The sequence below is a fragment of the Colobus angolensis genome, unplaced genomic scaffold (assembly GCF_000951035.1).
Source record: "Colobus angolensis palliatus isolate OR3802 unplaced genomic scaffold, Cang.pa_1.0 Scaffold14, whole genome shotgun sequence".
Classification (NCBI taxonomy): Eukaryota; Metazoa; Chordata; class Mammalia; order Primates; family Cercopithecidae; genus Colobus; species Colobus angolensis.
Window position 1 is genome coordinate 3,360,233 of NW_012114488.1, and position 25,559 is coordinate 3,385,791.

Consider the following 25,559-nt stretch of genomic DNA (forward strand, 5'->3'; position numbering starts at 1 on the left):
ACAGGTAACTTAACAGAAATTTATTTTTCATAGTTCTGAAGACTCAAAGTCCAAGAGGAAGGTGCCAGCAGAGTTGGTTTTGGGTGAGGCTCCTCCTCCTGGCCTGCGGCCATCTTCCCACTGTGTTCTAACACGTGCACGTGCACTCCTGCTCCCGATTCCTCGTCGCATATGGACACCAGTCCCTTTGGACTAGGCTTCCACCTTTATGACTTCATTTATCCTTAATTACTTCCTTCAAGGCCCTATCTTCAAATACAGATAAGCTATGGCTTCAGCTTATGAATTTGGGGGTATACAATTCAATCCATAACAGAGAGAAAATACTTGTAAATACATATTTAATCCTCTGTATGTAAAATTCTGCCCCACTGGAAAAAATAACAGTTAAGTAAAATTTGCAATGAATTTTATATAAAATGTCACAAATCTGTGCAAAATACTATATAATATACTACCACCTATAATTAAATAACAAAATAAGAGTAATGCATGTAAACTGCCACTGCACGCTGAAAAAACACATTTCCTGTATGATGCAAAAGTTAAAATGAATTTATCATAATGGCAAAGACCTGTACAATTATAAAAATCAGTTTAGCCATGATTATGTTAATCACATCACGAAATTTATTATAAATACTTATTGTATTTATTAACGTATTGAATGAATTGTATTTTGTGTGTGTGTGTGTCTGTGTGTGTGCCTGTGTGAGAAAAAGTCTTGCTCTATCCCCCACTGGAATGCAGTGGCACAATCTCGGCTCACTGCAACCTCCGCCTCCTGGGTTCAGGAGACGAATGAATTTTATTTTTATGTGCCAAACAAAAATGTATCGACCACAAACAACTATGTTAAATATATGAATAAGATATAACTCTTTTACCTGCTGAAAAACGTCTGTCCCCTCATCATAGTCCACCATACTGAAGAAGAGCTTGTTACAAAAAGCAGATGAATAGCGCCAGGAGTTTGCCAGTATTTGATATTCTTCATTAGCTTGCCTGATAAGAACAATGGGTCATAGTAGAAACACATCAGTACTGAAGCATCTACAAAGCAGTTATTAAAACAGACAACCCGAGGACAAGCACTGGCCACTTTTTGTATAGACTGCAATCAAAGCATAGTTTTTAAAATGTATTTTTTTAAAAAAAGTATTCCGACGTGAGAATTACATAAAATTCAAATTCTGATGTTCATAAATACAGTTTCATTGCAACACAGCCACATTTATTCATTTACATATTGCTTATGTGCTAAAAGGGCAAAGTTGTAACAACAACACAGCAACTACATGTACCACAAAGCCTAGCCCTTGAACTAAAAATTTTGCCACCTCTTACTCTAGGGAATAAAAACATTTTGCAGCATTCCCTATACACGTAAATTAAATCTACCAATAATGTTTAGTGAAATGCAAAGACCAATTTATAAGAATATTTGCAACTTAGTTTAACAGAAAAGCAAAATTCATAAGTAGTTGTAAAATTGAAAATAATTATACTCCACCTTATTCATTCCATTTATCTAAAAATGCATTTACATTCAAACCAACAGTAAGCAAAGATTTCTCTTTGTAGCTTAACTAGCTGCCATAAACATTCCTTCTCTAAGATGATATTTGCTTCTATTTTGAACACATTTTTATTAGATATTTTGCTAATTTTCCAGATGATAAAACTTTATATTTAGATGTAGGAAGAGAATAGAAACAGAAAAGTGGCATTTATAGGAGGATGTAAATATGGTAATAGAAATAAGAAGCAACAAGTTAGTGCTGAAATATTTTTAAAAAATAAAATTGCTTCTTCAATATTGTTGACTATTCTCTGGAGTTTATCTCCTTCCCCTCCCCAAAATGAAAGTAAATAAGAAGGTACAATCTAGCAATAACAAAAGGACTTGGAGCAGAGACAGCAGCAGAAAGATTTCCACAAACATCTGAAAAACAGAAAGCTGGTGAAAAGTTTTGAGAGGAAGTTAGACTCTCAAAGGAGATTACAGTGCAATAAGAAGCTAGAAAAACATTAGATTCAGAAGAGCAGAGTCTGGAGATTTAAAAAAAACAAGCAGCTAAAAATAGATGTCTTAATTAAACTTCTTAATACTCAGTAGTAGACCAAACTTCTGCACCCTCCTCAACCAGTCCCAATGTTACTCTTCACCCACTGACCCCCCAAAAAACCATGTATTTGAGGAAAACCTTATGTGATTTATTAAAAACTTCCCAAAACAAGCAGACTCTACAAGAACAATCAGAAAATATTATAAAGAAAGTGGAACTGTAACTAACATACTTAGAAAAATTCTGTCAAAAAAGATACTGTATTTGTCAAGAACTGTGCACGGTCTGAGATTTTACCACATATATAATGCAAGCTAACAAGCTAGCCTGTTACTATTTCATGGATGCTTGCAGAAGACATGAGACTCCTGGGTCAGAGACAAGGGACTTTATTAGTTCATCTTCATTTGCACCAGTTCCCTATCCCCCAGGTCTCAAAGGGTAACACAAAGAGTTCTTCATGGACTCCTGTACATACAGGTGACTGTTACAGGAGAGAAACACTAGGTTTAAGGAAATTACTGCTTCTATGGTAAGTGATAACAAGATGATGCTTTGTTCAGTAGGAGTCATCTTATTCTTTAAGGCTTGTCCCCGCACACACAACCCCTAGAATCTGCCCAGGTCTAGTCAGGCCTTTGTATTGTCGACATACCCAGTGAAAACATGCAGGCTGCTTTATTCAGACGTATTCACAGAAGAAAAAAAAATATATATATATATATATAATATAAAAAAGGAACAAAGATAGTAAAAGAGCACTTATACAGATTTCAAATATGACTGCTCAAATAAAACACCAATATTAGACGACAGAGTCGAATAAAATTCACAGAACAAAAACGACATATGAAGGAAGGAGAAAGACCTAGAGATATAATCCAACAAGTCCTTTTTCAAACAGGCGTCACAGAAATAGAAGAGAGATGAAACAGAGAAAATGGTGTTTCTGTAAACAATACAATTAAAGGAGATTAAATCTTCAAATTAAAATCATTTCCCAGTTCTGAACAAGAGAAATGAGAAAAGAACAACCTGGAGAGATATCGAGATATACCAAAAAGCATGGATAAAAAGAAGATCCTAAAAGTTTTCAGAGAAAAAAATTTCCTCAATAATGGCAAGCAATGAGATTGGGAATGGATTGATCATTAGCAACACTAGATACCGGCAAATAGAAGAATTTCTTCAGAATACCATTTTCTATTTAGAATTGCATGTTGAGACAAATAAGTAAGTTTGAAATAAACATGTTCACGGAAATGTAAGCAATCTGAAATTTGCCCCCACATTCTTAGAAAATTAACTTAAAATATAATTGATAGAAAAGGTAGTATGCATGAAAAACTAAGAAAACTTAATACTATGATAGAGCACTATAAGAGAGGAAAAAAGGCAACTAGAAACGCAGTGAGGGAGCACGGGGAGAAGATATAAAGAAGCTGTAGTCTGTGAAGCTATGATGCAACCAATACAAACTAGAACAGGAATTTTAGACTTCAAGATGAAAAGAACAGATTCTAAGGATAACCATTAGAATCAGAAAGAGCTAGAACACATTAAATCTACAGTAAGGAAACCGTATTTATTCCCACAACAGGAAAAATAAAAACAAAAAAGAAAAACACAAGAGACAAGGTCCAAATATGCAGCTTATTGGAATGTATCATAATTTTGATCAACGGACTAGAAAGATTATTTAAATATATTATTTTGTGCAGGTCAGGGGTTATAAACAATGGCGCTATAGAAAAGGAATCATAATAACCTACTACTTTGCCATTGATGCTGTTTATGCAGAAATAATAATGTAAGTGCTGTTTATTCCCTTTTAACTTTCTAAATCAACCTATACACAGAGCACAGATGAAATAATTATGGTTGCAGTATGGAATGTACATGACAGTATAGAAGGATAGCCAACAGAATTTGGTAGGTAAAACAGAAGAAGAAGAGGTGATGGGGAAGAATATGCATGCTAATCTTCATATCACAAATGAGGGAATCAAAAAACATCATCTGTAGATAATGAACAAAAAACACAAAGATGTTATTTAGTGTTACAATGATAAAAGAAGAAATAAAAAGCAATGAAAGGTGAGATTAGTTAAGTCTTCATCTGTCATAACAAGAATGTAAAGATAAGTTTACTGTACAAAATGTTGTTATAAGAATAACATTTAGAGCTATTTTTTAAAAACAACAGAAGAAAAAAATCACAAAGCAGTAACAGTGATCATCTCTGGCCTAGCCTACCTGTGTGCAAATCAGATGAGTGCAAGGTCCTCTTTTGCATTTCTTTTTTATAAACGAGAAGCACATAACATTGTTTTGATTAAAATATTATGTTTTAAGAGGGTTAAATATGAACAGTACTACAATCTGAAAACTTTTAACATAATACAAGTATTGAATATTAAAATGTAATTAAGAAAAAATTAAAAAATAAAATGTGATAAAGTAATGGGGAGTGAAAGAGCATGAATTCAATTTGCCTTCGAACTCTGTACTCTATATTACTCTTTTTCAGATTTCATTTCCCAATAACCAATTTGTAGATTCCAGCCTCTGCTCTAAAATCCAAAAATGTTCCCCACTACCTACATAATGAAGACAACAGGAAGAATAAAAGTCAAAATTCTCCATACCTTAGCCACAACTTACATAATCTATGTCTTTATAAAAAATACCACACTCAAAGAGTCTGTGTTTCATGAACATACTACGTCCATTCCTAACCACGTGCATGAAATACTTCACTGAGAATGTCCTACCTTCTTTCAGAAGTTTGCTCAAAAACTGCCTCTCCTTTGGAAGTCACTTCAAATCTCTACACCTACAATACTTGTTGATGCAACTATCTGAAACAGAAATTCTCAGCGACTGTGTAGCACTACTGATTTTATGCATAGCTGTTCTTATTACATATTGTCCAATGGCTAGGATCTAGTACAGAAGCTGCATTTAATAAAGGTATAATCATATTGATGATGAATAATAGTTTCATAACCAGTCATTGTATCATAAATACCCTAAAGCTAAGTTTACCACATTAGAATTTCTGAATTCTAGAGAGTCTACTACAACTCATTTAGTCAGATTTATGTCACTGGATAATGTCTCTTTTAAGGCAGATTTATTTTACTCTAGTTATGGTGTTGAGGGGAAGAAAAAATGAAATTTTAAATCTGTACTATCACAAACATATGCTGTTTGTCAAAGGAATAGTGTTCATGATTCAAAGGTTACAATGACTACATCATCATGTGATATCTTGTTAGTAATGACAATTTCGTAACAAATGTAGAATCCAGATCTTAGTCATCAGTGAAATTTATACTCAACATTTTCATATGTGCTGCAATAATAAAGAACTATACCTCACAGTCTCCACCTTTAAGAGGTTAGAGGAAAGAATAGATACGCACTCTAGTACATAAATAAGGTATATATATTTCAAAGAGGAATGCAGATTGTAGGTGTTATATAGCATACAGAGGAGGATGAGATCATAGTGAGCTGGAACAGTTCAACAAAGTATGAACGTAAAAAAAAAAACTGGAAAATAATGGTGGTATGTCTGGAAGGACTACACTTAGAATAAGCAAGAAAGGCAGGGAGAGAAAAGTAAGGTAACAGACACAGTATAAACAAAGACTACCCTGTCTGAAATGCGTATTCTGTGTTCAAGTAACAGAATGTAAGTTTCAGGTTAGACAATAAAGACTGGAAGTGGTAGAAAGATAAATAGGATGCTGCTTTTATTCTGTAAATAGTAAACAAGTGTTTCTGAAAGAAGACTATGCAAAATACTATTTCAGAATGCTCTATCTCACAACATTACATATGATACATTGGAGGAGAAGAAAATGAAGGTTTGGAAACCACTTTCAATGTTCCTATAATGGCCTGGCTGGGAAAACATATGAGGCTATTAAATATTATGTAAATGAAGATGTAAACTATTTCACATAAATTCTCCATTGCAACTTAGCAGGCCATAGCATCCAACAACATTTTCTAGACAATATACTTAGGAATAACTCTTTATTCTAGAATAAAGAATTCCACAGGAGCCAAAACAAATTACATTTTCTTGACTCAAATACAATGCTTAGAGAAAATTTAACACTGACGAGGCAAATGGGGGCTTTTTTCTGCTGTGTGTAATTCAGTAGAAATAGGATCACTAAACAGATCTGTATGTCATTAAAAATAAATAAAGGAGCCCGAGGAACATGTATTTTAATATTAATGATATCTCTTCACAGTACAAAAGATACATTAGAAAAAAAAAATGTGCCCCAATAACAAAGACCCTGTGCTTATCCCATTATCCCTTATGCACCCTCCATATCCCAACTTCTTAACGTTTAATAGGGGACAGAGAAAACCTAACTAATGACAGATAAAGAAATTCAGAGGATCCTTGCATATGTTTCTGTCAGCCTGGACTGATGAACGAAATGAGACATTATGTGTGCTAACAATAAGCACACTTCTGACCTCACTACCATCTGAAATTGGAAGTTAAAAACCACAAATACTCCAAGCACTTAACTAAAACAACTACATTTCCAACACTATTAACTAAAAAATATTATGTTGTGGTAGTTCATAGTAGTAGTAAAGGCCTAACTTCACCAATGTAGGGAATGCCGTAAATTCTAATATGTACTTATGCAGCCTGAAGAGGGCAGTCACGCTGCGTCAAAGGATACAGGAAGGCTTAAGCAGTAACTGCAGGGTACTGTTCTGTTAAATGTGTTATATTAAATCTTCTCCGTATTTTATTATGGGGGAAAAAAATCACTTAATCTAAATGCTACAATTTTTTATGTTATAATGCTTTTTAAAAGGTTATGTAAAACTAAAAAGAACTATGTCATCTACAGTTCTACATATTCAATATATTTCCCATGATGAATATAATTTTTAAAGAGATGTTTTAAGAAGTATAGCTTCTCTTTTTAATGTTAATCAAACTTCTTATAGCAGATTCATATGAAAATACCATTGTATGTCTTTATAGTTATATATGTAAAATGAATTGCACTTACGCCATAATAAAATCCCAAATAAAAAAAATTCTACAGACAGTGATATACATAGATCTGGAGTGAGCGAACTCACCTATTACTTAAGGTTCTGGTACCCTGAGAAGAAAAATAAACTGATAACACCGTGCACAAAGATTTCTAACACAGCTGCTCCTCTGGTTGTGCTATACATATCAGGGCCCAGCTGAATATATTGAAATATATCAAATAGACCCAAGGCCTCGGAAGAGCTGAGAAATCAACAGTTCACTACCATATTGTAATTGACTGAATAATTCACTAGATATAAGATAAAGAGGTTGTGTTTCTTAAAGCTGTTTCCTATGCATCCATTTTCTTCATTAGACCTAAGTAGATCTTTCTTGGAAAATAGTAACCTATGTGATCCAAATACGTATTTTAAAGCAAAAGTGTACATGAACATAAAATATGTTGAAGTGTATACAATATGCATAGTTAGCACTCGGCTTTTGAAAGTCAAGGGAATTTTAGTTCTCCTTAAAAAAAAAAAAAAAACTAACAGTAACATATAAATGCTAAAAAAAAAAAAAAAAAAACTAACAGTAACATATAAATGCTTAAATGTGGTATGCCAAGAATAATGTCATAGAATAGTAAGGAAATCAATTAACACATTGTTCCTTTAACAAGTTTTCTTACTCTATTAGTCTGTTCTCATGCTGCTACTAAAGACAACAGGTTTAAATGACTCACAGTTCAGCATGGCTGGAGAGGCCTCAGTAAACATGATCATGACAGAAGGCAAAGGGAAAGCAAGGCATCTTCTTCACATGGCGGCAGGAAGGAGTGCCAAAGAAAGGGGGAAAAGCCCCTTATAAAACCATCAGGTCATGTAAGAACTCACTCACCATCACGAGAACAACATGGGGGTAACAGCCCCCAGGATTCAAGTACCTTCCCCTGTGTCCCTCCCACAACACATGGGGATTATGGGAACAATTCAAGGTGACATTTGTGTGTGGACACAGCCAAACCATATCATTTATCTAGTACATATGGTCATAATATGTATTTAATATTTGCACAACTAATGATAGAGAATTAACAAATGAATGAATAAATGGGTGAATTAATTCAATGTTTGGAAGAGGTAAAACATACAGGCCACTGCCTCAAGATACTTCAATCCATTATGGTAACACTTATAATCTTAAATAATAAATACAAAACAACAAAGTTATGTAAACCTTGTTTATGATAACATGCCCAGGAACTATCATGATACTCAAAAAATATGTTAAATAAATTCATATATATACAGTAAAACGTGAGAAGTCAAAATGAGGAAAGCATTAACCCACACCTTAAATCCTGCAGGATTTCCCAGTAAGTCTATTCTTTAGCTTCATGTGGTAAAGAACAGAATATATGCCGACTTTAAAGACTTTTATTGTAATCAATCAAAAAGGCAGACATAAGATTATAGAAACTGTGTCCCAAAAGATGGAGATTATGTCTTTTCTGGTCAACTGAAAGTATTGCCATCACAAGAAACATTCAAGGAGGTTTAGTGTGTGCCAGCAATCCTTTTGTGTAGTTACACATACTTACCTTCATTTTTTTAACTTTTCTCATCAAACTTATTTTTAAGATTATTTTTTGAGGAGTTTTAGATTCTCAGCAAAACTGAATAAAAGGCATAGAGATTCACATAGTTTTTTAAAATAATTGGACTACTATTACTTGGACTACTGATTAACCAGTTAACAGTCTGAGTATATGAATTACACATTATGGAGAGAGAGATCTATCTTCTGATACTACAAAATTCCATTACAAGCAACTTTTCTACCCAGTGATACTGTTCCAGACATCTCTAATTTTATTAATGAACTGCCAGAGCACCATAGGAATGTCTTACGCTAAACACTGAAGGAATGCTCTTGGACTATTCTTTTCCCCTAGCTTCACTAAGGTATAACTGGTATATGAAAAAACCCACACGATTAATGCATACAATGGGTACAATTTGGTGAGTGTAGACATAAGTATACACTCATGTTACCACCACCACAGTCAAGTTCATAAACATTTCCATCACTTCCAAAAATTTCCTTGTGTCTCTTTTTGTCTGGGTTTGATTTTTGTTAAGGCCTTTAGATACACATAAAATAACCGTAACACTTTTCACATGACTTCCAAACAATGTAATACTACACCTATTATTATGATGTGGCCAACTAGAAAGAACACAGATAACACATGAATTCTGAAAAACGGGACTTGTGGACTGGCTTTCCACTTTATAATGTATAAACTTGAGAAAGTCACAAATACTTTGTTTATTTTCCCCTTTTTAGCATGACAATACTAGTAATCTCTCTCAAGAGTTGTCAGGATGTTAAAAACATGAGGCATAACAAAGACTCTAGTAAATGGCAAATGGGTATGCAAACCTTGGGGTGTCCAGCATCTACCTTAAAATTCATTGACTATTTGCATTTGCAGACCTTACTTCTAGTTTCTTCCCCTCTCACTCTCTGCACCAGACCCAAATTTTGTTTAATTTCCTTTCATAAACTAGACTTACTCTTGATACATGATTTCTGTGAAATTCCTTCCTTCTTCTCAACGCACCTTTTCTTTTCTTTCCTTTTCTTCATTTGAGAGAGAGTCTCGCTCTGTCACCAGGCTGGAGTGCAGTGGCATGATCTGGGCTCACTGCAACCTCCACCTCCCGGGTTCAAGCGATTCTTGTGCCTCAGCTTCCCGAGTAGCTGGGACTACAGATGCATGCCACCACACCCAGCTAATTTTCTGTATTTTTAGTAGAGACAGGGGTTTCACCATGTTGGCCAGGATGGTCTCAATCTCCTGACTTTATGATCCACCCACCTCGGCCTCCCACAGTGCTGGGATTACAGGTGTGAGCCACTGCGCCCAGCCTCAACCCAACTTTTCTATAGCTACAGAGCACACATGGCACACCATACATGTAACAAACTCTGTATACACAGCAAAGAGTTATGTCTAGTAAATGGGAGCAGATAAACATGCCTTACGAATTCCTCGTCTTTCTGTATAACTTAACACTTCAAATATCACTCCCCTAAATAAATCTTTTTGAACACATAAATTAACAGGAAAAACCAGGATCCTCTCATAAATCTCTGTGCTTTCCCCTCATGACATTTACGAACTAGACTCTGAGATAATGAGAGCAGCAGCTAGGTCAGTTTGTTTGCCATCATGTCCCCTAGGATCCAGGAGAGTATTTATACATAGTGACCATTCAATAAAAATGGTTCAAAAATACATGCCAGTGTCGATATAATATCACCATACTAGTATCCAGTTCCACAGTAAAAAGCCACAAGTTTATAAAATAAGGTTTCTTTTTGTTCCTAGTTCTACTTAAGATGCTTAAGGGATGGGGGAGGCTTATTCTACAGATTTGAAAAACTAAATAAAAACTAAAATGAATATTAAATATATAACTTCTTGCCAAGACCAGGAGAAAACATTTCAGAATTATTCAATGGTTCTGCATTGGGGGGTCCCCAATACCATCACCAGGTTTGGTGATTCACTAAGGGGACTCAGAAGCATCAGCACACGGTCACATTCATGGTTGAGATTTGTTACAATGAAAGGACACAAAGCCACATCAGCAGAGGGAAAAGGCACATGGTACAGTCTGAAGTGAACCAGGTAAATTTCCAACAGTGACTCCCTGTCAAGTCACACAGGATCAATTCTGTTGTGGCACATGTAAAGTGTTGTCTACCAGGGAGGTTCATTACACATTCAGTGCCCAAGAAGGTTGGTCATGTGGATGCCCTCTGTATAGCAGGTGGCAAAATTCCAGACCCACACAAAAAAAGCAGGTGTTCAGCATTAACCACATTGTTTGTAAACAGTTCAGGGACAACGAACCACCCTTCTCAGCTAAGGAGGGGTGGAAAATTTCCCAAAATCCATGTTCCCATACGGCAGGCAAGGGCCAAATTTGGGAGCTCCCCTTTCTAAGGATAACAATCTCAGGCCTGCTATGTTAACTCTCTTCTGCATGGGCTCATGATAATCACTATCTTTTGATAAATAAAAAGAATAGTATTTTGTTCATTGTATTACGGTGACAAAGACAACAACCTATCACAAGAAAGAGGCATATCTGAAGTAGTTTTACTCATATTGACTGGATTGTACTAAATCATCCTCAAGGGTCAAAAAAAACCCAAAATGATTCTTATGCATCTAAGAGAAATTATTTGAGGACTAAAGTCTGAGACCATGAAAACTAGTATATATCATTTAATATGTTAATGACTAATATAAACTGAAATCATGGAAACCAAGGACAAATGCTTAAAAATAATACAAAGATAAACTGTAATGTATGACTTATTATATATAATTATTGCAGCTTTAGATATAAAAATGCAGAAAGTTTTATCTTTAATTTAAATGATTAAGTGCAGCTACCAAGATTATACTTTTAAAAGTCATTTTTTCATTTATTTCAGTTATAACCTATATAAATAAAACATTTTTAGATAAAGCACTGTTTTATATGATATTTACTCCTGTATCTGTATATCAAGAAACTTTTCAATGAGTTTTTCATCAATATCAAAAAATTCTCATTCATTTCATTCAGTAAAATCCTACTAAGCACACAGAAAGTCCAAAGCCCTGAACATCACGTGATCTAGCATCAACACATGATCATCACTGAAACCCTGAACATTATGTAATCTAGCATTAACACATGATCACTATCATCACTGTAATGCTAGTATTTGTCTTCAGCCGGGCACCGTGGCTCACACCCGTACTCCCAGCACTTTGGGAGGCAGAGATGGGTGGATCACTTGAGGTCGAGACCAGCCTGGCCAACATGGTGAAACCCTGTCTCTACTAAAAATACAAAAATTAGCCAGGTGTGGTAGCACATGTCTGTAATCCCAGCTACTCAGCAGGCTGAGGCAGGGGAATCACTTGAAACCAGGAGGCGGAGAGGTTGCAGTGAGCTGAGATCACGCCACTGCACTCCAGCATGGGCAACAGAGTGACTCTTGTCTCCAAAAAAAAGAAAAAAAGAAAAAAGAAAACAAATAGTTTGTCCTCAAAGAACTTTCTTATTTATGGTCAGATTCCAATTTCTCCTACTAAGATTAAAACTGTATGTGAAAATTACTGAGTTCCTGTAGGATAATGATAACAAAGAACTCCAAAAACCATGTAGTTCTGCAAAAAGCATAATCAAAACAAAAAGCATAACCAAAACCACTAATGCCAACGCAATAACTGGGATAAAATGAAGCCTACAGAATATAAATGTAAATGGAAGCGAGGAAATGAACACCGGTAACTTCAGTAATCCATGTAAGAATAGGAAGATGGAGACTATATGGGGAAAAACGGGTAAGAGGGATCCTAGCAGAGGTGAAATACGGGGGGTTGGGTGGGGTGGGAATCACCCCAAAAAGAGAGAATCTCAGTTGAATTGGAAAACACTGAGAACAGGTCTATATGGTGGGGAAGAACAGTGGCTACTGCGGAACATAAAGAAAGGGGCTTGGAAGTATACGGGAACAAACGTGGCAGTCTTAAGAACGCACCACTTTGTGGGGAGTGGGGGACAACTCAGAAGAAGCCGACATGCATTAGTGGCTTGGCCATACAGTGAAACAGAGAAGTCATGGAAATTAAGGGACCGATGGAAACATATATTATCTCAGAATCAGAAAATGCCACTGCAAGGAGGAGGAGAGAGGAAGAAAAAGAGAAGGGAGGAAGAAGTGAGCAGGGGAGAAAAATAAGCCTGCTGAACTCAACCTATTTCACGTTATGAGGAGAAAGCATATTTGAATTAAGAAATCAGTAGGCCATCCAAAAGTCTAGCCATCACCACCCACATGTAAACTATGGTTTCTGGTATGGTATAGGAAAGAAAACAAAAATTTAAGAAGCAGGAAATGATCAATAGCATCTACACAAGACTACTACAAAAAGAAATCAGAAAGAATCAAAATTCTTCAACTCATAAAAAATTTCCCTGGAAACAAAATCATGAGGAGAAAACTGAAACAAAATACTCCAAACTAAAGTAAATATCATTAAACAAGCAGTTGAAGACGGAAAATATCAAATCAGAAATTAAACAACTAGAAATAGAAGGAAATAAAAAACAGAAAGATGTTACATCACAGTTAGTAAGACTCAGGAAACCAGTATGTTTCAGAAAAGCAAAACAGAATCCATGCAGAAATGATGTCTGCACTACAAAGTCTTCAAAGAAAAACAGAGTTGACTGAAAATAAATAAAGGACATTAAGAATAGGATTAAAAGCAGGTAAGAGAACAAAAACAAAATAAAAGTTTAAGAGGGAATGGGGTAGGTTTTAAAAGAATAAACATGGAGAATTAGAGTCCCTGAGGCAGAAAAAAACAATGAAATGGAACTGGTATTTTAAACTACGATCCAGTAACATTTCTAAAAATAAAGTCCCTATATACATACTGAAGAGTTCTTAGTGTTCCTGAAAAAGGCAACCCAGAATAGCCAAATGTAAGACATAGTATAGCAAAATTATCAGCCTTCAGTGAAAAAAGTTAAAACATACTTTGGCCCACAAGGCAAAAAAACAAATCACATTCAAAGTAAGAAAACTGGATTGGCAACGATATCTCAATAGCACCAAATAAAATGTCTTGGGACTATGTGAACAGACTACAAACACTCAATTTCTCAAGGAGTGAAACAAAAACTGTTCTCTCTTCAGACTTGACCCCAAAAAGAAGGCCCAGCACCTTACTGAACTCTTTAGGTACTGAAATAAGTTAATCTCCCACTGGAGCATTCTTCTTCATCATTTATATAGACCAGCCCACAAATCAGTGTACTCTGAAAACGGAACAATCCAACAGGCTACACTGCAAATGTCCAATAAACCACATCCTGTATCTTTGGGGACAGACAAACCTAATGACTGCTTCAAACTACACTCTCCATGACTGATAACTGTGCTGACTAATGCCTATGGCAATATGAGTTGACTTCCACGTACCGACCCCAATTTGATTTCTGGACAGCACCAGCCTGACATGACCACCAAGTACAAATAAATGCCTAATATCTCTATTTTGGGGTTGGTCTACTGGGATCTGATGACTAAAGTATGAAGCGTCCACCAGTCTTTGCTTGTGGAAATGGTATATTTCAGAGCACAGCTGACTTGACCATCCATTTTTTTTTTTTTTTTTTTGAGACAGAGTTTCACTCTGTCACTCAGGCTAGAGTGCAGTGGCACGATCTCGGCTCACTGCAAGCTCCGCCTCCCGGGTTCACACTTTTCTCCCACCTCAGCCTCCCAAGTTGCTGGGACTACAGGCGCCCACCACCATGCCCGGCTAATTTTTTGTATTTTTAGTAGAGACGGGGTTTCACCGTGTTAGCCAGATGGTCTTGATCTCCTGACCTCGTGATCCTCCCGCCTCGGCGTCCCAAAGTGCACCCATCAGTTTTACATTAAAAAACAGCAGCCATCTCTTGTGGGAAACTTTATCCCTAACTCTGCCACCCAACTCAAAGTCAATGGCCCAGTGGAGCCCTCAGTTCACAGAAGTTCCCTAAATGCCTGGGCCTGGGTTACTGATGATTCTGCTAAGTTGAAATCTGATGCTGTTTGATGGGCTGCTGTGACTGTTCCCCCTCAGAAACAGCTGTGTAACACCAACAGCAGGTGTGGTTGTTCTGCTCAGTGGCAGAACTCAAAGCAGTCAAGTCCTCACAGTCCTGACCAAGACCCACTTTGACAAATCTTCCTACATTTGTACTGAATATTGCCACTGGCCTAACCATATGATCTGCCGCTTGGAAGACTACAGACTAAGAGATAAAGACAACTCTCTCTTTGAAACATCAATCTTCTGGACAACAAATCACACAGGCCGAGTTGTCACCAAGAGGTCACTTAACAAAGATGCCCACAGTGAGAACCTGTAATCTGATAAAACCATAGGGAATCAAGCTGCTGATTAAACTTACACTTACCAGATCACCACCAGTGCTACCTGGCTCCATTAGTGGAACTTTATGCAGAAGCTGCAATGAATACTAGACTTGAGACTCTTATCAAACAATGGCCTGTTTACTTTGCAGGGCAGGAGCCATGCTAGTGAAGGCATCATACCCAACTGTTCTTAGCAAATTGAGTTTAATGAGCCTTTGTCCTTTTCTTGGGGCTACCACTGGCACCTTACTACTATTAAAGTACTCTCACCGTGAGAGTACAGTGTGTTGGAGTACATTGTGCTAGTGAACTCTAGCCATTCCATTATGAATTTTAAAATTAAAATATGTCATATTTCTGGCTTTCTGAACTATTTCACAGTCTAATAATACCGTGCCTTTTGCCACAAAAGCCACCAAAACATAAGCCAACAGGTAAAGTATTCAGCAGTCATTCCACATGCCCTAACATCTGCTAGCATCCAGCATTGCAACATGCATTTGAGCCACCTCAAAAATTACCATGAAAATATGTGTGACTCGACTTCCTCTCCTCTTTTTGTCCACACACCTTAACCAGGCAGTTTGGTGACTCAACGCACCTATCCCAAGAAAGAGTCCATCTCTTCTTGGCTGCTTCTTAAGAAATAATCAGTACAAGAGACGTGGGCATTATTCAGATCTATTTTGGAAATTCAAGATTCTGTCCTGACCATTCCGGGATAATGCTTCCTTTCCCCACCTGACAGCTACCTTGAGGAAACTCAATCAATATATCCCCTGGGTGGCAGCCTAGCTTTGGAAAAAAAAAAGGCTTAGGAAAATCAAATTTAATCTGGGTTCAGTCACTGGGTTCTCTTCTTTCACTGACATGGTCTTAGTTAATAAGGATAACGATCACTTGGCTGAGTGTATTACACACTAAGCCCTCCTGCAGTGGCCTACGGAGGCCAAACTGAAGGATATAATCAGTCTCTATAAATTTCCCTGAAAGGCCCTTGTACCTTTCATACTAAAACTCTTCAGATGAACATCTAATAATCTGGGTGTGCATAGGGGATAACTGGTGAAAAGATGAAGTTACAGATACTCAGATGGAGACACTGATTTTATGAGGGCAAGCAAAAATTCTAGTATGTGAAGATGAAAATTCAGATCCTAGAAGGTAAAGAAGAGGGAGAGATAGTAAAATCTTCTGTCTTTGAGAACCACCTTTGAAGACTTCCTCACATGAAAAAACATACTGGTACAGCTCTCTGAAACCATCAACTACTGGATCTGCCATCTTCCACCAGTGGGGTCTAAACTAATTTTGTCATTCTTCTTAATCTTAAGAAGGAATTTATGGAAGTGTTAATGGAAGACCCCGGCTTCCATGCAAAATATCAATTACCCTTTCTCTCATGTTCTTCTCAGACCCACTCCCATGGCGATAGCTCAGTCTTTCTTAGGAGGGAACAAGGGATGGCCTGTTAGTGCCATAGACAATAAGACAGGTTGGACTAATTACTCCCTGCCAGTCTGTCTAGGATTGTGGACACAATGTATTCATCAAACTGAGTTGGAGGAACCAAAGTCTACCAGCCAGCCAAGAGGCTACACTGAAGGCACTGCCAACCTAGGTTTCTTATGATGAAGCTCCCATTTGTGAGACCTCAGTGATTGTAAGCACAACTTCACAAGGGCACTACATACACTCCCCAGGGCTGGACTTCTCATGCAAAAGTTTAATACCATCTTGTCTTTGCTCCAACACCACACTAGGTATGATGAACTATACCTAGGAATGGGTTATAAGAGACCTTCAAGTGTTTATGGAAGCATATAGCCCTCAGATAACTGTAGAGATCTCTCTAAAATGAGGCTGGCCTTCAGATACCTGGGGGAGCTGTCCCAGAGGGATAATTGACTTGTGTTTATGCATCCCCTGTGGGATGTTTTGTCTATGGTGAGAATCATCCCATAGGTAAAAGGTGGTGTATTAGTTTCTCAGGGTGGCCATAACATAGTATCACAAACTGAATGGCTTAAACAAAACAAAACCCATAGTTCTGGAGGCTAGAAGTCTAAAATCAAGGTATCAGTAGGGCCATGCTCCCTCTCAAAACTGAAGGGGAGAATTTTTCCTTGCCTCTTCCTGGCTTCTGGTGATGGTTGTCAATACCTGACATTCCCTGGCTTCTAGCTAAATTATTCCATTTCCCCACCTCTGCCATCACAAGGCATTCTTCCTGTGTGTCTATAACAATGTAATAAAATAGAATTTACTAAAAAAAAATTGCACTGTTTCGCTGATATAGCATCAGTCATATTGGATTAAAGGCCTGCTCTGCCTGAGTATCATCTCATCTTAACTAATTACATCTACAACTATCCTATTTCCAAATGAGGCCACATTCTGGGATACTTGGGGGTTAAGACTTCGGCATATCTTTTTAGAAAGAAACAATTCCATCTACAACAGGTGGTAAGAAATGTATCACTAAGTTTCACTGAAGTCATCAATAACACCACTTCAGCCTCACCTCACTGAGGCATTCACATCAGCTTCAACTCACTGAGTCGTTATGGATGAGAGAACTACCCCAGACGACTTCTTTATGGACCAAGACAGATTCTGCTATACCTGTATTAATGTCTCAGGCCAAGGAGATAAAAGTATGGAATGAGGGGAAGAGAGAAGAAAACATGCAATGTTCCGCTACAATAATACATATCTAATTGAAGTCATAATTTTAAAATACATATCTACATCTACATACACACGCACATCCCCACAGAACCGTACCTCTTAGCTTTGTCTACTAAAAAGGCCTCAAAGCAATGACACTACCTCAGCAGTAAAGCATACATGTAGCTAAGCTTTTGCTTTCTAAATATCATTTTCTACTAAGAGGAACCAGGGCTCCTTGAAAAAAGTGCTGATTACAGTTCCACGGCAGAGAACATACGAAGTAAGCTTAGAATATCTTGTGCTAGAAAGTAGACTAAAGGAGATATGCCATGATATAGGGGTTGGTTTCCACTGGTCAAATTTAGGACAATTTGAACCTGAAGAATAATCGTAGTAATGGATTAGGGAATGAAAAGAATCTTTTAGTTGGAATACTCAAAACAAAAGGTAAGTGAGGTTGGCAAAGCTTGCCTTTACAGAAGAATGACAACTAATTAATGTAGAAGAAATGACAGAATTTGAAAATCTCCATTTCACAATCACTAATGTAATACCAAGTTCAGGCAAAGATTATCAATGAATGCTACAAGTGCTGGGTAAAACATTACTTCTGAGAAACAGGATATTCACATGATCACCCTGAATCCTTCCTCCCAAGCCACTTATCTCCCCAAATACTTAATACAAGTGAAAACAATATCCCTGTGCAGTGGAGAGATCTGACAACCATCACCCTAATCAAGTGATCAATCTCAGCACTGGTACATGAACAAGCTAATATTATGGGCCTCCTGATAATATACCATAAGAGGTATTCCAACTAACCACTATAGTACTCTTCCCTTGAAAACAATCATGAAGAAACAATCAGACAAATCCAGAGCAAGGGACACCATAAAAGGTAAGTAGCTTGGATTCCTCAGGGAAAAAAAAGAAAAGTCAACGTCATTAAAACACAGACTTTTTTTTTAAGTGTGGAAATGTTATAGATTAAAAGAAAGAGGTGCAACAATCAAAGGTAACAGATGAACTTCGAACGGATCTCATACGGCATGGGGGTGGGGGAAGGAAATAAAAGACATTTTGGAGACAAATGTAAAATTTAAATATAAACTATATAGTAAGATTACATCATTGAACTAATATTAATTTACTTAAAAGTTATAATGGTGTTCTAATTATAGAAGAATAGCTTTAGTCGGGCATGGTGGCTCACACCTGTAATCCTAGCACTTTGGAAGGCTAAGGCAGGCAGATCACGAGGTAAGGAGTTCAAGACCAGCAGGTCAACATGGTGAAACCCCATCTCTACTAAAAATACAAAAAGTAGTTAGTGGGGCATGGTGGCAGGTGCCTGTACTCCCAGCTACTTGGGAGGCTGAGGCAGGAGAATCACCTGAACCAGGGAGGCAGAGGTTGCAGTGAGCCATGATCGCGCCACTGCACTCCAGCCTGGGTGACACAGCAAGACTGGGTCTTTTAAAACACACACACACACACACACACACACACACCAGTCTTCAACTCAAGAGATGTATTAATGAAGTACTTAGGGACAATATTCCATGATGTATGTAACTCATAGGTAGTTTTTTGCTAATATTTGACTGATTTTTTTTTATCTATACTTAGAGCAAAATGCAAAGTGGCAAAACATTAATAATTAGTGAATCTTTGTAAAGGGTAGCACAGCTGTCCACTGTACTAGTTTCAATTTTCTGTAAGCTTGAAATTAAAAAGATGAAGAGACTACAGCTGGACTTTAAATGGAAAAAATATAGAACATAGAAAAGAATTCAAGGAATGCCTCAATGTCACATATATAATGAATGTTTGTGGTAAACAGTAAAAAAATGTTGGGATTATCCTGTCTGAAGAAGAGACACCTAGGAAGAAAGTTAACACAGTGAAGTTACATCATATGCCTTCAATATAAAATATAAGAAAATTAAACTACATAGCTCAGCAATAACTTGAGGGTATCATTTATACCAAACTGGTCATGATTCACTCAAGAATGAAACGTGTCTTATGTTAGCCAAACCAGAAAAAGAACATGTGAACGGCATGACAGTTCCCCAGTCTTGACAAAGAGGTGAAATACCTTGTTCACGTAGTCAAATAAATAAAAGAAACTTAAAAATTAAGGGCCATGAAGAAATAGTATCAAAGGTGAGAGGAAATTATAAGGGTTACAGTACCAAACCCAAATAAAGTAATATACTTACAAGTGCTTTAAGTGATATACAAGGGTAATTTTATCTATACTCAAGTTTCACCTTATCTGTTAATTTCACACTCTAAACCGATGAGAGGTATGACCTCTCTGTAATGAAACAAAAGGGTGATAGGCTCTTTTCCACCTGATTTTAGCCAGCTGTATTCAATTCACCAGTCCCCATCATGAGACACACCCCTGAATCAAAGCTTTTCATGATCATACGAGTTTAGGATATGCTGGCAGAGGGATCACTGCCCTAAAACACTAATAATCTTGGTTAGGAACACAAAAACAAGATACAATTACAGTTTACAGAACAGGGACAATAATGAACATGTGCACTTAAGAAAAGCATTAAATTCTAATAGCTCTGGAGTCACAAATTCCAACCCTGAACAGCTATTAGCTGTGTGACTTTAGAAAAATTATAACCTCTCAGCTTTAACATTATCATCTATAAAACGAGTTTTGTTCATATCTAACTCTCACAATGAGAATCACATAAGATTATATATATATCTCTATGTATATACTGTATATATAAATGACTTAACATAGTGTCCCCAATAGTTCACACAAAATAAACAATAATTTTAATTTGTTGGGGCAGAATGGATGTTGGTTAATATCTAATATATCAATATAATAAGTTATTCATCATTCTTAAAATATTTTATAATTTACCAATTTTTCATTTAACTGGAGTCCAATTATATATTAATCTTCAACACATCACCAAAAGTTCTGTTATACAAGCAACTTGCTTGATTCTACATAAGTTTTTTTATTTCCCTTCCAGTGAATTTTCTTCCTAAGCCTGCTGATCCATAGTAATATCCTTCAATGAAGATATTTCATCCTCAGAATTTGTAATAAACCCTGGAAGAGATGAGCAATTTTGTAGAAGAATACATCTAAAAGAGTTAGCAACTATGAAGAATATTCCCTACAGTATAATTTGATTTTTAAAAAAGTTTGGAGTTAACACTTAAGGGAGGTGAGAATTATATCGAGTAGTCTTAATTAACAACTTTATTTGGCTGAGGAGTTTGATGTTAGCACTGAGGGAGGTGAGAATTGAATTCCAAAATTTGTGAATAAACTGACTGTGTGAAGGAAGAGCAGAATTATCTGCTAAAAGGGCTTACAAGGAAGCCAACAGCTCATTCAGCAGCCTTTAAGCAAGGAAAATCAACTGAAGAATCTAAATGCAAGCTAACTCTAGAAGAAAATTTCACTTTTTTAAAAAAAATAAAGAAAAAAGCAAGGAAGTCTCACAAAGGCAAGTCCTATGATTTTTAAATTGTAACTATGAACTCTTCAAAGATCCCATACAATTATAAAGATTACAGCAGTGTTACAGAAGTGGTCCAAAATTACATGACACAGAAGGACTCAGGAGGAGTAATTCAGGTGAGAAAAAAAAAAAACAAGATGGCCACAAATGACAGGGTGCCTTTCTCAGTGCATCTACAACTCCCTCTGAGGCTTCATTTACTACTCAGAAATATAATTTGAATAGTTTTTCTTGAAAAATATTTCTGGAAACTCCTCTCTGCCTTTTCATCTTAGTTGTCACCCTGAGATCTCTTTGGTCCACTCTGCCCACTATCATATGGATTACACAGCTCTCCTGGCTCAGTAACAATAGATCTCAAGACCACTTCTCTACCACAGTTACTTAACAGATGCCCCTTTGAAATTCGTATCATTCTGTAGTACAACCCAGATGTCCTTTAACAAATGAATGGTTAAATAAACTGCAGTACACCCATATAATGGAATATTATTCAGTAATTTAAAAAATTAATTACTGAGAAATATAACAACTTGGACATTTTTTTAGGGAATTACGGCAAATTTTTAAAAGCGAAATCCAAAAGGTCACATACTATACAATTCCATTTACATAAGATTCTTGAAATGACAAAATTATAGAAATGGAGAACAGATTAGTGATTGCCAGAGGTCAGAGGTCAAATTCGACAGGTAAGAAGTACAATGTAGGGTGGGTGTGACTTTAAATGGCAAGAAGTATTCCTACAGTAATAGAGCTGTTCCGCATTTGTCTGTACCAATGCCAATACCCTACTTGTGAATTTGTACTATAGCTTTATATCAGGTTACCAATGGAGGAAACTAGGTAAAAGATGTGTACCTATAATTATCTCAAAATAAAAATTTCCATTTAAAAAAGTGTTGCATACTTTTAGACAAGTATTTATACTTGTCCAAAGTTTTCTTTAATTTGTTCCTCCTGACAAATATTTCATTCATTTAAAACTGTTTACTTCTATAGCATAGAAATTTCTAATCATTGGCAGTATCAAAAATTAAATGGGTTACGCTAGGTAAAAGTGAGTGCTATTAAAAATTAAAAATTGATTATATTTAAGGGGGCTACTTCATTAAGCATAGCTGTAACTGAGTGACCTAGAAGGCAACCTGCAGGATATAAAGATGATAAACCAGTTTTATGACTATATGTGCAACTGGTCAATGAGTATTTTACATGCCCACAATAAAAGAATATTAGCCTATCCATATCATTTTCTAAAATACACTGATTTTTCAGCTTATTTTTAAATGCACACAATTATATTTGACTATTAAACAACTGTTTAATTATCTTACATACATTTATCTTCAAATGAACACTAAAAATACATATGTAAGCCATGGATAATAGTTTTTAATATTTTTTAAATACATAAATTACCTGCACACAGAACACTGCCGCTGAGGCTGAAGAGCAGTGAACATAACAATCATGGAATAGTTTCGAGGTGGTGCCTTTATAAATTTTCGGAATTTATCACCATTCATTCGGAAGATTGAGCGTCTGGAACTCCATTCCATCAGCTGCTCTACTTTTTCAGCTAAAAGATTCTGCAATTAAACACAGAAATTTACATTTACAAAGAGTTAAAGTCCTTTTGTTTGAATTTCATATAAATGCATAAAATGTTTTTTCTTTTTCCTAATGATATCCAAGTTTATAGAAAACTAAGACCGTATTTCTGCTCCCAGAAAGATAGAAAAAGACACATATTTTTCTAACGTTGGGTTTTCTTTTGGCCTTATATATCCCACATGAGTTGATAGAGAAGTCAGCAATCCAAGAATGCCAATAGGGGCAGACATTAAAAAAAAAAAAAGGCTCAAGAAAAGTTAGCTCTTGCTCTTCAAAAGACAAAGAAAGGGGAAGCCCAGTAAAACAAAATAGTAACTGCTCTACTCTAGCCAAACATCACAGTAAAAGGAAAACAAAACAACAACAAAAACTACCATCTCACAACCACCCCCACACATATAAAGCTGAAACTATACACAAAAGAGTGTTGTATGATTCTACTTAAAGTACTTAAAGTAGAATTTTTGACTTAAAGTCAAAAATAGGAAAAACTGATATACTGTGTAAAAGTCAGTATGGTGGCTAGTCCGGGAGGCACAGTAACTGAGAGGCAGCACAGGTGGAGCTGGGCTACTAGTAATATTCTGTTCCTAGGGAGGTTTGGGAGGAGATAGCACTGTGGCTTCTGTATAGAAGGCTCTTACAGGCTAGGAATGGTGGCTCACACCTCTAATCCTAGCACTTTGGGAGACCAAGGTGGGAGGATCACTTGAGCCCAAGGAGTTCAAGATAAGTTTGGGCAACATAGCAAGACCCTGTCTCTACCAAAAAAAAAAAAAAAAAAAAGGCTCTTATCTTTAGATCATTCATTTTACTTGAACAAGTCTGAGAAGTTAACAACTCTACAACATTGTATTCCTACAAGAAAAAGAAATTCCCTGCCATTTTAAAACCAAGCTAGTATCAGTGGTCAGGAGAGAAAGACTTGAACCAAGCTCTACTCTAGAAATCAGAGAGAAAAGTAATTTCTTTCCCCTCTCCTCTCAAGTGAAAAAGGAAAAGTGGCTCACAGAGACTGGGCACATATACACCAAGGAGAGAGAAGGCAAGGTAGACATCTTATCCTGAGTTAAGGTAAAAGACTTGTTGCAGTGCTTTGCACCCACCTGAACAGGAAAGAAGATAAATGGAAAGAAATGGAAGGGAGGAAGGAAACGAAAGTAACTTGGCCAAAGAACATTGTAACCGGCAGAGACAGAACATTCAGATATGCATGCATGCTAACTGTATGAAAAAGAAAAATAATAGTTAATGACTCTACTGTGTTTGTTTTTTTAAAAGACACAATTTTGCCACAACCAGAAGGCATCAACTAAAATTGATCTTAACCTCAAAACAGATTACTTGCATTTAGTCAGATTTATATATAAATATATATTAATATATAATTTATATAGATAATTTATATAGATAAATCTATATATATATAAGCAGTCTGAGTTAAAAAATATATAGCTTTGGAAATGTACTTTACATATATTACATATTTTTAAATATATTTATGTGTATTTTATATACATATATTTCCAAAGTAAAATAATCACGTTATTAAACTAAAAATGAAAACTTACTTCTCTGCCTCATCAATACACCCAAAACAGTAGAAAATGACACACAAAGACTTCTCCTAATTGTTCTTAGTTTTAATTTTCAGAAGCAAAGTGAGGTTGTTTTCCATGTTAAGCATAATTTAATAGAGTTTGCTTTACAGAAAACTGTTATATATTTAATAAGATTTAAAGTCTCCAATATTTACCAATACATGCAATGAACTAACTCACTATATATATTCTTTTGAGTCTTGAAAACAGTTTAAAATAATAAGATAAAAACTATACGAATATTTATTTTTTATATATTTAGAGACTGTGACCCTCTATGAAAAGAGTGGAAATCAAGCAGGGTAATCCACTAATGAGGGTAGAAGAGAATTGGTCTAACAAAGTTACTTACCTATGAGTTACCTCAGTATACTTTTCTCATTAAATATATGCACAACACACTCTCACACAAAGACACACACCACACACACTCTTTTAATACTCTTTGAATTTCTACAATAATCTGTTTTTGTTATTTAAAAATCCCATTTATACCAAATATCTATCTGTGAAAACAGTAAATAACTGTAAAAGGTCAAAGATTTCACTTTACTTTTAAGTAATCAAAGAAGCCAGCCCCAGTTTCATGGATGCTGAAAGGAATGAGATTTCTGAATCTGGTACTCCTATCTCCCATGATTCCCACCGTCAAGGTAGTATGAAAGTCATTTACAAGGCTGATCACAAATGAAAATTCCTTACAGAGGAATATTTCTTATTTAAGCAACAAAGGACTAGGTAAGTTACAAGTGCCTTTAAAAAACAAACAAAACACAAGAATGTATACTCTTAACTTGGCTTAACTGAACTCCTTTTTGTACTACACTTCTAGTTATCATACTATATTCCTTCAGAATTAGGCAAATATAAATATGTCATTTTTCTAAATATTAAGAACCACTGTGCTACAGATTTCAGGGCACACAGTCATGTTTAATATTAAAAAATCAACGTGAAATATAACTTTTACACAATCACATCTTGAAAAATGTAGAATTCCAACTATATGTAATTTTCCCATTACAAATATTCTGGAAAAAAA

The 25,559-nt window shown here is 36.0% G+C and overlaps 1 protein-coding gene across 2 annotated transcripts in view; it reads right to left on the reverse strand.

Annotated features, from left to right (window-relative positions):
• The window catches only part of TUSC3 (tumor suppressor candidate 3), a 145,905-nt gene extending 123,010 nt beyond the window's left edge, over nucleotides 1–22,895 (reverse strand). For both annotated transcript variants that reach the window (XM_011934895.1, XM_011934894.1), the window contains exons 1-2: nucleotides 22,722–22,895; nucleotides 888–1,005 (exon numbers count right to left, since the gene is read on the reverse strand). In XM_011934895.1, the coding sequence (XP_011790285.1) occupies nucleotides 888–1,005; nucleotides 22,722–22,861 (258 nt within the window). In that variant the 5' untranslated portion in view covers nucleotides 22,862–22,895. The remainder of the gene's footprint in view (nucleotides 1–887; nucleotides 1,006–22,721) is intronic.
• Nucleotides 22,896–25,559: the final 2,664 nt, after the last annotated feature.